Raw genomic sequence first — 11,798 nt, forward strand, 5'->3', positions numbered from 1 at the left:
GGCAGCAGGGGGGAGCAGGGAGGGGGGACTTCTGCGGTGCAGGTGTCGGGGGGTGAGGGGTGAGGGGTGAAACCGAAAAACGGAATTACATGCTCGCGAATGGCAGCCGAAAACTTTTCATCCTGTAGGACTGACGGCAAAGAAACCCTCTCGGAAAGGCACATCCAAAGAGATGGCGAGAGAACCTAGCCAATGCAGTCATCGACAAATATACAAACAAACAAAAGAACTAACATACATACATACATACATACAACATACATACAGATGCGTATCAAGAAACAAAACGCCACGTGCTCACCTCCATCTGCTCAGGCGTCAGCACTGTGGGAGGCTGGATGACACCGCCGTACAAGTCCTGCATAACGGTATGGCAGTACGGCAACGACCATAATAGTAAACTCCTCTTTACAGGCGTTGTTCTGCCTATAAGGCAGAATAACGTCAGCTTGAAATCCACAAGTGCATGTAATGTGTAATGTACATATGCACCGGACACAGGTGACCACAGGCAGCGCCAGAAGCGGGACCAGGAGAGGGGCGCGAAGGGGAGTTCAATACCAGACGAGGCCCTGTAGGCACTCCCGTACTTCCCGTACACTTAACGGCATGCCGACGACCTCTCCTCCTCCCCCTCCTTCCCCTCCTCCCACTAGCAATCACAAACACAACCCGACTGCGCCGCCAAACCCGCCAAGCCCACCTGCAGCATCACTTGCGCCTGACAAAGCTGCATCACCGCTGTACAGCCCCCGCGTACAGGACGTCGCAGTAGCGGTAGCAGTAGCAATAGCGTTTTTGTGAATGTGGACAGCGGGGGGAGCGGGCAGGCAGGCAGGCAGAATCATTTCTCGGCCCGTAAATAATAAATATATATTATTGAACGTCACCATCGTCTTTATCATCGCCATTGTCGCTGTCATACTATCAGCGGCATCACAGAAGGAAATCTAACCGTACTACATCCGTACTACATCCGTACCACCTTGTATGTGAAACAGCTGTTTGCCAGTTTATACAAAAAACGGCGAAAGGTTTGCTGCTAAAACAAAACCAACACCCCGCCTTCAAAACACCCAAACCCTCTCATCAGATGTGCGCAACCTTTCCCCAAGTCAACCCCGTTATTTACCCCCCCCCCAAAAAAATCCTAGAACCGAAAATACTAAGAACCTCCAAACGCATACCCCCCCTCCCCCCCACTGAAGCACGCCGTGCCGTTTTGAGCCGCTCACTAGACTTCACACACTGGGGGGCCGAAAACACACAGCTTTAAAGTGAAGGGAAAAGGCGTGGTTATTATATAGACGCAGTTCCTCGCTCGCCACAAGGAGTATAAACATATATATATATATATATATATATATTGATATGGCCCCCTCCCCCCCTTGTATGTTCGTCTGTCAGTATGTCTGCATGTGAACACCGTGGGGGCAAGTACTGTCAAGGTCCACGCAGTGGAGGAAAGAGAGAGATTCGTACATTTTCGTACATTCGTACATACACACATCTCCCACCCACTCACCAGGCACTCCCAGCCGACGGATGTCGAGCCCCCGGAGCCTTTGAAGCAGCGCCTCCAGCAGCGTCTCGTCCACGTGGCTCAGTACGGCAAAACACCACAATAAATTGACCAGAGCTCGGGGGGGAAGCAAGCGCTGCTGCTGCTGTTGCTGCTGCTGTTGCTGCTGCTGTTGCTGTTGCTGACTCTGACCTTGTACTGACGCCGCTGCTTCCCCGGGTTTTGATGCGTGTGGCGGCGGGGGGGTTGGTGTTGATTGTGGTCCGTGTGATGCGGGTGGTGCAGTTCGCGCGAGAGCCTCCCCCGCCAGTGCTCGGAACAGAACTGGGTCGTAGTGGTGGAATTGGGCCAGAGCGCTCGCGGCTGCCACCAGGTCGCGCGGGCTGCAATCCACCAGACGGTACCTGCACAAATTGATGATTGATACGTATATTATATTATATTTTTCATATAATAATATAATTATATTATATTTTTCATATTATTTATTTATTTATTTTTACAAGCACATTCAGTTAAATTAAAAAGACAACTATCGGCAATTGCAACCGAGCTGCTTTTCAGGACCTGTTGTTAATCAAAAAAGAGAAGAGCTTTGTTTTGAAAAATTGCCAGGTAGGACAGCAGTGCATTTCAAAAATCCAAAGGTTAAAAAATTGTCAAGCAACATGCCTGTACGGCAGAAGATGTACGGCAACGTTGGTTGGCAGGGTTGGCCAAATTGGGCATCGTACCTGATGTATTCAGAAAAGGCAACCAGAAGCGGGGGGCTGTAGTGACGGGCTCGCGCCATGCTCCACACGAGCCGGCTAGCCAGGGCGGGGCCGTAGCGCTCCAGGTCCCTGGCGGCGGTAGCTGCTACAGCCTCGTACAGCTCCTCGTTATAGTAGTTGCTGGTGGCCAGGCAGTAGCAGATGTTGGTTAAAGCCTGTACGACACAGGGAGGTTTTAGCGCGTCGACGAGTGAAGTGCCGTACACTTCATGGATTTCTTAAGTTTTTTGTGCAATCCGTGATTTTTACACAGGAATAATATTTTTAGGAGGTTTGGGGGGCCTCCGGGCTTCGTCTTCGACGTACATGTGGGTCCATCACGCCAAGCTGTAGCCGCCGTAGAACTTCCTGCCGTACACAGCCCACCAGCGCCGCCGAGTAGTGCCGTACACGGAAATGCGCCATCAACATCATCGCCATGTCCCTATCGTTGAACAGAGCCAGGCCGTTTCGCGCAGCAAGTGCCGCTGCCACCGCCGCCTCCAAGTACGACACACAACGATGTTGCCCAGGTGCTGCCGCTTGCGCCAGGGCCCATGCGAGCACCGATGCCGAGTGTGAATCGTACCGTGGTACGGCACTGGCAACGCCATCGGGCATCTGTACTGCAGTTGTACCCTGACCCTCCTCATCCTCCACCTCTGCGGTCGTCACGCCCCTCATGGCACCGAGTAACGCCGCCGCTGGCGGCGCCGCCACCGGGTCATCAGGCAGCACCACGGCTGTCGTCGCCGCTGCCGCGGCGGCGGCGGTCGCTGACAACAGCTCCGTCGCCCGCACGCCCACCTCCGCCAGGAGCTGCCGCGCCGGCCGCTGCCGTACATGCAGCCCCGCGGTCACCACCCCCCAGGCGACGTTGGCCAAGTGCTGCATCGTCATGGACCCCACAAGCGGTGCCGCCAGACTGATCAACATGCCGTACATCTTGTCACACAGATCAGGGTCTGACGTACGGCCGCTGCCGCCGCCGCCGCCGAAACCCGCGCTGGGCCTTTCGTCGCTGGAAAAGCCCAGTGTGCTGAAGGCCCAGAACAAATTGGCGACACCCAACGGCCCAAACCTGGTTGAACACCGGACCGAGGCGGGGCGAGGGGGGGGGGGGGAAATGGGTTTTGGGTTTTGGGTTTCGTACACTAGGTTCAGTTAGGCAGGGGTGCGCATCTTACACCCCTTCCCCCCATAGCAAAACACAAGTGATGGAAGGGGTCCATTGCAGGTCAAACACACAAAGTCACACACACACACACACACGCACCGGACAGCTCATCCCCCAGTCGAACGAGTGTACGACACTCCCGTCCAACCGAACCGCCTGGCGCCGACTAGCTCGCACAGTCCCCCCTAGCACTAAGTCGTACATTCACAAATGCACTCGTACAGATTGATGGCGCGCCATCCTTGCACGCTCCCCCTCACTCCCCCTCATCCCTCCTCGCCGCCCACCTGACGCGATGCCCCCGGGCAATGCACTCCGCAGCAGCTTCTAGAAGCTCCGGATGCCGCTGTCCGCACGTGGCAAAGCTCCACAGCGTGTTGCAGAGAGCCTAGGGTGGCTCTCCAGGGGGGGGTCCGAGAAGAGGGCAGGATTGATTACGTGATGTGGAGAAGCAAAAAGCAACAGATGTCGGCCAACTGCTGCCGCCAAGTCCAAAGCTGGGGTGAATGAGGGGGCCATGTGTGTCTGTCTGTGTGTGTGTGTGTCTGTCTGTGTACGTGCAAGAAAATGGCGTCAAACAATTGGTTGGCCGATCAGTGCCAAAATAGGACACATGAGCCCCCCTAAAAATAGCTACAAGGTACAGCTGCTTGTACTGTGCGTACATGTTCGTTGATCTGTCTCCTGACCTCCGAGGTTTCGTTTGTTGCGTTTTATTGAAGAGCTTACCCCTGAGTGGGGGCCCGGGTGGTGGCTGGGTCTAGGCCTCTAGGCATTCGATGGTGACGCAAAAAGCAAGGGAATCAACTAATAAATGCCAATAAACAGCCAAGGTCCGAAAGGAACAACTCCCAGCTCCGTACGGGAAATCAATGGCAAGTCAATGGTAAACCCAGTGGCAGCCGCATTGGAGGACTCCGTGCCGAATCAGGATGAGGTGAGGTGGATGGGGTGGTGGGGGGGGAGGGGGTCGAGGGGGTACCAGCTCTCTCCGAGGCTGTGTGACACCCCCCCTTCCCCCCCATTTCATACACACACACACACACACCTGTGGGGGCATCTTGACGCGCCGGATGGCATCCGCCGCCACCAGCCCCAGCTCCCTCCACCAGAGCTCCTGCAGGCGCTCCCAGTCCCCTGGCCCCGTCGCCGCCGTCGCCGTCACCGCTGCTGTACTGGTGCTCCCGGCCCCCGCGCCGGCGGCGTCAGGCCTGATGCCTAATTTGGCAATAGCCCATGCTAATTTGCTGAGCTGCTTTGAATCGAGCTCCGAGAGGCGTGCCGCAGCGCGTCGCGTCGAGATGCGCCTCTGTTGTGGGTACGGCGGCGATTCCGCCACCGTACATTGGTCGTGGCCGGGCGACCCATGGGTCGTTAATTTTTCTGGCGGTTGCTTCTGACTGTTGTACGGAAAGGTAGGTTGGGGGGTAGGTTCATCTGCTGGCTGATTGCCGTACGAATCCGGTATTGAAGCTGGGTCCGACAAGAGCTCGCGCTGCACGGCCACAACAAAGTTGACCACCAGGTGCTCGCGGGAGCCAGCAGACCCCAGCTGCGCTAGCGCCCAACAGCAGTGAGAAAGACTTCCAGCAGGCAGGTTTGAAACGTGCGGCAAAAGAGAGATCAAGATGGAGCGAACGGACTCGATGGTATCGGGTGGCCATTGGGACCGGCGAATTTCTTTGCAGCGCCATCCCAGAGCACCAAGCTCCTGAACTCGTTGCAGCGCGATTTGGTCGGCGGCCTTCCCCAGAGGTTGATGCTGCCGTGGTGTCTGTTTGTATTGGCTGCGCTGGCTATTTTGGGGTGCGAAAGCTTGGGGACTACCATGTTCCGTACTCGCTGCTGGCTTTACGAGAGCTGTGCAGCAGCTAAATTGTGGCCGACGCGCCGATATAAGCCGAAGCCTGGCCGCATCGCTTAGAAGTTGCGAGTCAAGCCAAAGGGTGGTTGAGACACCGAATTCCGCTCGCCGAAACGTTGATCGGGGAGCTAATTCCCTAAAAATCATAACGGAGATGGAGACACAGATGATGTAAGAAACGAGAGAGATGTCATCGAATGCCTGGACAAGCAGAACCAGAGCAGACGTTCATACTGTACGACTTTGTCGTGCGCGACAAGATGAACAGCAATAACTCGGCATGGATGGCTATTTCCGCAAGGTAGAGCAGTGAGCCCACGCTGCCGGCATACTGGCTCACGGAACCTTTAGAGAAACGACAGCTTTTGCCGAAACGATTGCAGGCGCAGCATTCTTTTAGCACGCGCTGCTAATACAGGGCAAGGGCTTTGAATCTTGAGGATTGTGCTTTCACGTGATATTCCTGGCTAGGGCCTGTTAATTGCGGTTTGTGGTTAATCAACGTGCGACACCATCCGCTAGGGAGGAACATGTTTCGGGCGCGTGCTTCTGGCTTCTTTGTCGGCTTTGGCGTTGCAGGAGTGCTTGCCGCCTACCAGATAAGGAAGGACATACTGAAGTCCCATGAAGTTCTGCACGAGCAGGTGCGAAGTGACAGTTGTTTGCAGTGTATCCATTTCACTGGATGGACGAAACGTGGCTATTGAGGTATAACGCTGGGGAAAATCGTATGGCTCCATGTGCACTCTGCCATTCAAGAATCTACCCCTTGTCCCGGGCCTAACTTTTTAAGGTACACCCCTTGTTTGTCTACGACAACCCCTCCATAGCCACATTATCGCACCTGCCTTTCGCTGTAAGATTTGCAATTTAAGCCGTCCAGGGTAACCAGCACGTTGCTCGACTCCTGCAGGGCGACAAGTATCGGCAGGGGTTGGAGCAAAGAGTGGCATCTTTGGAAGCGACCGTGGCAAAACTGAAATCGGCGACGAGGACGCCCGTAGCCGTTGCTGAGGCTCCCGCAGCAGTAGCAGCGGCAGCAGCAACAGAGCCGGGCCAATCTCAATAGGAGCCGCCCTGCAGAATTCCCTGCAATAAATCTGTGATTCGCTGGATGTGCGCTTGGAAGCCTTGTGCTTTATAAAGGAAGACCATGTTGCCGCGTCGACAACGGGCGACGACCTGCCGCGCATAGTTGGGTTATCGCCCTCGATCGTCACCTTCAACGCTGTGGGATGACTTCCAAGTCCTAGCGTATGTGGGTCAGGCTGCTTCGGCTATGGAAGGCGACCGGAAGGATGCTCGTGGTGTAATCTGTTCCGGTACCCGAGGCTTGGCCAGCGCTTTCTTTCCGTGCCAGAATCTGTCAACCCGGGCCGGACGCCCAGCTCCTGCACAGAGAGCATCCGTCCGTCCACTTTATGGGACTCTCCATGCACACGAGGACCTCCCAGCACTTGGGCTCAGCACCATGTGGAGTGCGCAACATGTACGATGCGGTTATCGCTTCCAGGCCGGTTAGCAAGCCTGATAGGAGCTTGATAGGAATGTGGGTGTGCAGCACTTCACGCAGATGGGGGCATTGCGCGGCGGCTGGCACGGTGGTAGTGGTAGTGCGGTAGCTGACTGATGATGAAGAAGACGAAGGTGCAGATCTTGCCTGCCAGATCTACTTGCGCAACAAGAGCGAGCCAACTTAAAGGGGGAATGGAAAGGAGGACGGATAGGCGGCCGTGTTGTAAAAGCAGGCGGTAGCGGCACAAATACCCTCCTCCATCCGTAGGCTTGCAAGTCTCGCAAATGCAAGTCTTGTCATTGGAGAACATGTTGCACATTTGTATGCCCCCAGTTTGAATGACCGAGACTTGTATCCTGTCCGACGGATTCGGTTTCGGATAGAGCTGCACCGCTCTGATGGTCGATCCAGATCCTTTCCTGGCAACAAGGACGGAGGGAAAATAGCAGAGATGTGAGGATGAAAAGCGCCAGTTGCCGCTTCCTCCACGCCCAGTCCACCCGGCCTGCTGTTGCCTGCCTGCCTTTTTAGGCACTTGAATAGATAGCTAGGTAACCTGCTCGAGAACCTCCGTCTCCAAGCGTGTAGCGTCGCCTGCACTCAGTAGCGTGAACCAGATCATCCACATGTGGTTTTTACATCCACATGCTTTTCCTTAAGCTGTAAGATGCTCTGAGATGGAATTAAGAGGCTCGCTTGCAGGAAACGCGCCTCACGCCGTTGCATGCCTAAGTCCTCTTAAAACGGTAGCAAGCCGCGACCATCAGAGGAGGCAGACCAAGGGGGGAATAAGGACAGGGCAAACCTAGCCCAACTAATCCGGGACACACCCTAAACCGAAGCGAGGGTGGTCAGCTTCCTCGAAGCTGAAAGGGCTCGGCCCCGGTGCAGCCAGCAGTCGCCCCGCAGCATTCCGTAGGGGAGGCTGTACGGCGCTGGGCTGCAAGTGGAGGAACGGTGTCGTGTTTGGACTACATACGCTCGTTATTATGGATAGCTGCGACGGCTGGGTGCGGCGGCCGGCGGCGTTGCAGTGATGTATGAATCTGGTGTATACACCTTGCGAAGGCACCAACGCAAATCCATATGGACGGTGCATTGATAGAGAATTGTGATACCTTTTAAATGCACTTTTCAGTTCAGCGTGGCATGCAAGTTCAGCGTGAGACGCAAGACGCTGACTGACAGACTGACTGACTGACAGCAGTGCACCCCGGGGGCCTCGGGCCCCGACGTGCCCGGGGCCTCGCCTAAAAACCTGCACCCAACTTCAGGGCGCAGATGGGGCACACTACGCTGCCATTGAGAAGGACACGTGACCACGCACGCACGTTGCAAGGCCGCCTAGGTCTCATACGAGAGTGAGAGGCTGCTGTCCTTTCATGTCGCCTTATCACCTGTGGCAAAACCGTAGCACTCTCCAGCCACTCCGCTCTTATTGCTGAGTTAGCTTTGCAACTGACTGCGGCACTGACCCGAATTTTGACCGGTAGGCTGCTGCTTCACAGGACGACGTGAAGTATGCCGCACTGAGCAGCAGACAACTCTTCACGGAGACGCAAAAGAGGCCTTTCTTACCGTGTAAAGATGGCCAATCAGCGACAAGGCTGCCGTTAAATGTGCCCTGACAAGCCTTCCAAGCAAAATCAGCAACAAATGTAACGTGCTGGTAAGGTGCTCCTTCAACAGCATCGCGGCTTCTGCCCTTGTCTCTTCGGAGCCAAGCGGGGGGTACCAAGAGGGGGGAGTTAAGTGCCTGGGAACGACAAAATCCGGCCCAAACAGAAGTTAAAATAGGAGCTGTTACAGGGGATCAGAACCGATCAATAATCCTCGCAACCAACAAACAAGTCGCCTTGTACATACTTGATCCCCATAGATTCCCCCTATAACCCACATCCCCATAATTTTTAAACATCGGGTGGACCCACAGCCCGGCGGCCAGTTGCGATCCCTTCCACGAGATGGGCCAGGAGATGGAGGGTGGGTGTATGCCGTTCCAGCTTCCACCACCGTTGCCATTGAGGCCGTGCTCTCGCTGTGACGGTGGCGTGTTTGATATCCCTGAAACGTTCTAGAACGCAGAGCGCTGCTGGGCTCGCCGTGCCGTCCGAGCCGCAGCGCGGCCCGCCAAACTGTCCGAGCCCCCAACACCATCACCATCACCACCACCGCTATCGTCCGCCGCAATTGTCTCCAAGCCGTCGTCACCATCGTCAACGGGGGTCCCCGTACCCGCAGCCATCACCGCCGCCGCACCAGCGCCGCCACCTCCCCGGCCGCTTTGAGGCACGGAACGCTCGCCATAGCCGCTGTTGGTACGGCTGATGGGGCCGCCAGACACTGACGTGGGTCGCGACGGCGGCGCCGCCCTATCGTTACCAGGCGCAGCGGCCTCACCGCCTGCCACCGACTGCCTCGCGCTGCCGGCCCTGGATGCATACATGTACATACACGGGTTTGAAGCGGGGTGTGTGCGTAAAAACCGTTTTTGACGGTTATATTGCTGATTGTTGTGGGCGAGAAGGAGACAGCTGCGTCACGTCCAGAGCCCCGCTGGCTATCACAGTCTTCTCCGCCCATACCGAACAAAAGGTGGGCACCCTTCTCATACTGACCCGCGGATCCGTAACCCGCCGACGCACCCACTCGCTTCAGTTGCTCTCACGTTCCTTCCTCCTGCTATCTCCCTTCCACGGCTCAGAGACAATTGAGTCATTCATTCTTGATCAGGTGAAGGTGTGATTGATTGGTAACTCCTACTCCTACTCCTACTCTTAGAGCGCTCGGGTGTCTCAGTAAAGGATGTAAGGATGTCCCCTCCTGCTCACCCTTCCTTCGTCGCCTTGTCCTTCTCCCTGTCCCTCTCACGGCGAGCCTGTCGCTCCGCGTACCGATCCCGCGGACCTGGAGGACCGCCCCATGCGAGGTGGAGGGGGGAAGATGAACCCGCAGACGAACGAGCGAAGGTGATGCCAATGGCAGAATAATACGCCAGAAGAATATAAGAAAACATAACTAACCAGTCGCGACTTGTAAAGGAGGAGTCTTCGCAGTTGTGTAGTCATGAAGATAGCGGAGAATGATATACCTAGCCGCCAAGACTAAAATAAAAAGCCTGAAAGAAAGCAGAAGAAGAACTATCCGTAGTATTATAGAAGTAAGTGTAAAGGCGGGAGGGAGGGGGCATGGGTTGGGGGGAAGGCGTGGGTGCATGGGTGTGCGGGTGTGCGGGTCGGCGTGGGGTTGAGCGGTGTGTGGGGTGTTCAACAACACCGCGGCAGGCCTCTGACCGCTTTTAATCGCGGCTTGGTAGGTAGTTGTCCGTTGTCCGTTGGTTCGTTGTCCAAATGCGTGCAGCGGGTGTACGGAATGCGTCCAATGTTCTAAGTTCCCTCTGTCATGGCGAGGTATTATACATTTGCGTTCCTGGCGGTCGCAGTCAGTTCCGCCGTAGGAAACCAAACCAAGAACTCTCAAGACCCAGATCCAGACCCAGACCCAGACCCAGACGGGGCTTACGTGAGTAGCTTGAGAACGACGTTTCCGACCGACTGTCGATGTCCTGGGGTCGCGGTTGAGAAGGAAGTGGAAGGGTTTGGAGAGTATATACCGAAGGAAGAGCGAGTCCACAACGGACAAGTGCTTGTGCTTCTGCTGCTAACTGCTTCTGATGATGATGATGATGATGATGATGATGATGATGATGATGATGATGATGATGATGATGTTATTTTTGGTGTTGGTGATGGTGATGTTGGTGGCAAGGGAAGGCAAGGCCTTGCAGCTGCGGCAACCACACTGAGTGCGACAGCATGCGCTCTGTCCGCCCCGTGTGGCTACAGCAGAGCGCAGTAGCAGGGGACTCCAAACACATATCCGCACCGGCCCCCACGGAGCACACCGCGTGCACATCTTTGCAAACCACACATTCTGGCGGAAGGTGCCTTTGCACGTCCCACATGTACGACATGCATGTCGATGGGTCCCCGTACATGCCGTTCAGTTGACCCACCTCGCGTTTCTCGGGGGCTTACCTGGCTAAACTTTACCCGGAACACACACACACACACACACATTTTATCACACCGCGACAGTTCCCTCCCGGTCGTCTTCGCCACCACCATCGCGAGAGTGCGTTACAGAGTAACACACATAGCGATAAGTATGTGTGTACACATACACGTTTACATGTACACACATATATGTACAAACACATATACATATATATGGACACATCTACATATACGCACATACATATGCACACACATATTTGTACGCATCTGTAGCTCGGTTCGGTAGATGCCACGGCCCACTCTGAGGCACGTCACATTCCCCTTTTGCATAGGCCCATTGGGTAACCAACTGGCAACTGCCAACTGTAACTACCTGCCCAATCCTCACCTGGGCCCCTACCAGGTCAGCGCCCTGGCGACCTGATGCGGACTGCCGTACACCACCAACGCCGCGGAAGGACGAGCGACTGCCTTGCTGGTCCAGGAGACTCGGATTCCTGGGGCCCCCGGGGTTGTGGGGTTGGGGCAACAGGAAATATGTGATTGTGTGCGTGAGTGATCGTGTGCCTGTGTGCGTGTGTGTATTTGTTACATATCGCTCCGGGCCTGACGCTGGCCAGGGGCACCTAACCGTACCCCAACGGGAACGACAACAGAAGCATTCTCCTCCTTGTGGTGGGAGAGGGGAAAGACGGACCACGAGAGAGTGAAGCCGATGGGGGGAGAGGGGCGTGAGGGGCCACTATCCCCTCCTGCTCGACCGAGGGCATGCAAACCCGCGTTTCCCTTTTTAGTCAAAAGTGTGTGTGTGTGTGTGTGTGTGTGTGTGTGTGTGTGTGTGCGTATGGATATCATAGAAAGGTCAAAGAATAAAAGTACCGACATTCAAAGCACCTGCAGTGGGAATGACTTGCGCGGCAGCAATCCGGTAGCAGCTTAGCGGTGAAGTGG

The 11,798-nt window shown here is 55.5% G+C and overlaps 2 protein-coding genes across 2 annotated transcripts in view; one reads left to right on the forward strand and one right to left on the reverse strand.

Annotated features, from left to right (window-relative positions):
* VOLCADRAFT_87657 (uncharacterized protein) overlaps positions 1 to 804 on the forward strand; it is a gene marked incomplete at both ends in the record, with an annotated part of 2,110 nt that extends 1,306 nt beyond the window's left edge. Inside the window, 2 exons of the mRNA XM_002947312.1 lie at positions 502 to 574; positions 657 to 804. Coding sequence (XP_002947358.1) covers positions 502 to 574; positions 657 to 804 — 221 coding nt within the window. The remainder of the gene's footprint in view (positions 1 to 501; positions 575 to 656) is intronic.
* A 1,377-nt stretch (positions 805 to 2,181) lies between these two features.
* The window catches only part of VOLCADRAFT_103450 (uncharacterized protein), a gene marked incomplete at both ends in the record, with an annotated part of 15,017 nt that continues 5,400 nt past the window's right edge, over positions 2,182 to 11,798 (reverse strand). The window contains 16 exons of the mRNA XM_002947441.1: positions 2,182 to 2,194; positions 2,257 to 2,450; positions 2,602 to 3,355; positions 3,739 to 3,797; positions 4,500 to 5,516; positions 5,912 to 5,947; positions 6,160 to 6,222; positions 6,757 to 6,878; positions 6,943 to 7,250; positions 7,662 to 7,771; positions 8,410 to 8,543; positions 8,992 to 9,263; positions 9,663 to 9,738; positions 10,354 to 10,396; positions 10,497 to 10,670; positions 11,236 to 11,414. Coding sequence (XP_002947487.1) covers positions 2,182 to 2,194; positions 2,257 to 2,450; positions 2,602 to 3,355; positions 3,739 to 3,797; positions 4,500 to 5,516; positions 5,912 to 5,947; positions 6,160 to 6,222; positions 6,757 to 6,878; positions 6,943 to 7,250; positions 7,662 to 7,771; positions 8,410 to 8,543; positions 8,992 to 9,263; positions 9,663 to 9,738; positions 10,354 to 10,396; positions 10,497 to 10,670; positions 11,236 to 11,414 — 3,554 coding nt within the window. The remainder of the gene's footprint in view (positions 2,195 to 2,256; positions 2,451 to 2,601; positions 3,356 to 3,738; positions 3,798 to 4,499; positions 5,517 to 5,911; positions 5,948 to 6,159; positions 6,223 to 6,756; positions 6,879 to 6,942; positions 7,251 to 7,661; positions 7,772 to 8,409; positions 8,544 to 8,991; positions 9,264 to 9,662; positions 9,739 to 10,353; positions 10,397 to 10,496; positions 10,671 to 11,235; positions 11,415 to 11,798) is intronic.

The sequence above is a fragment of the Volvox carteri genome (assembly GCF_000143455.1).
Source record: "Volvox carteri f. nagariensis unplaced genomic scaffold VOLCAscaffold_6, whole genome shotgun sequence".
Taxonomy (NCBI): domain Eukaryota; kingdom Viridiplantae; phylum Chlorophyta; class Chlorophyceae; order Chlamydomonadales; family Volvocaceae; genus Volvox; species Volvox carteri.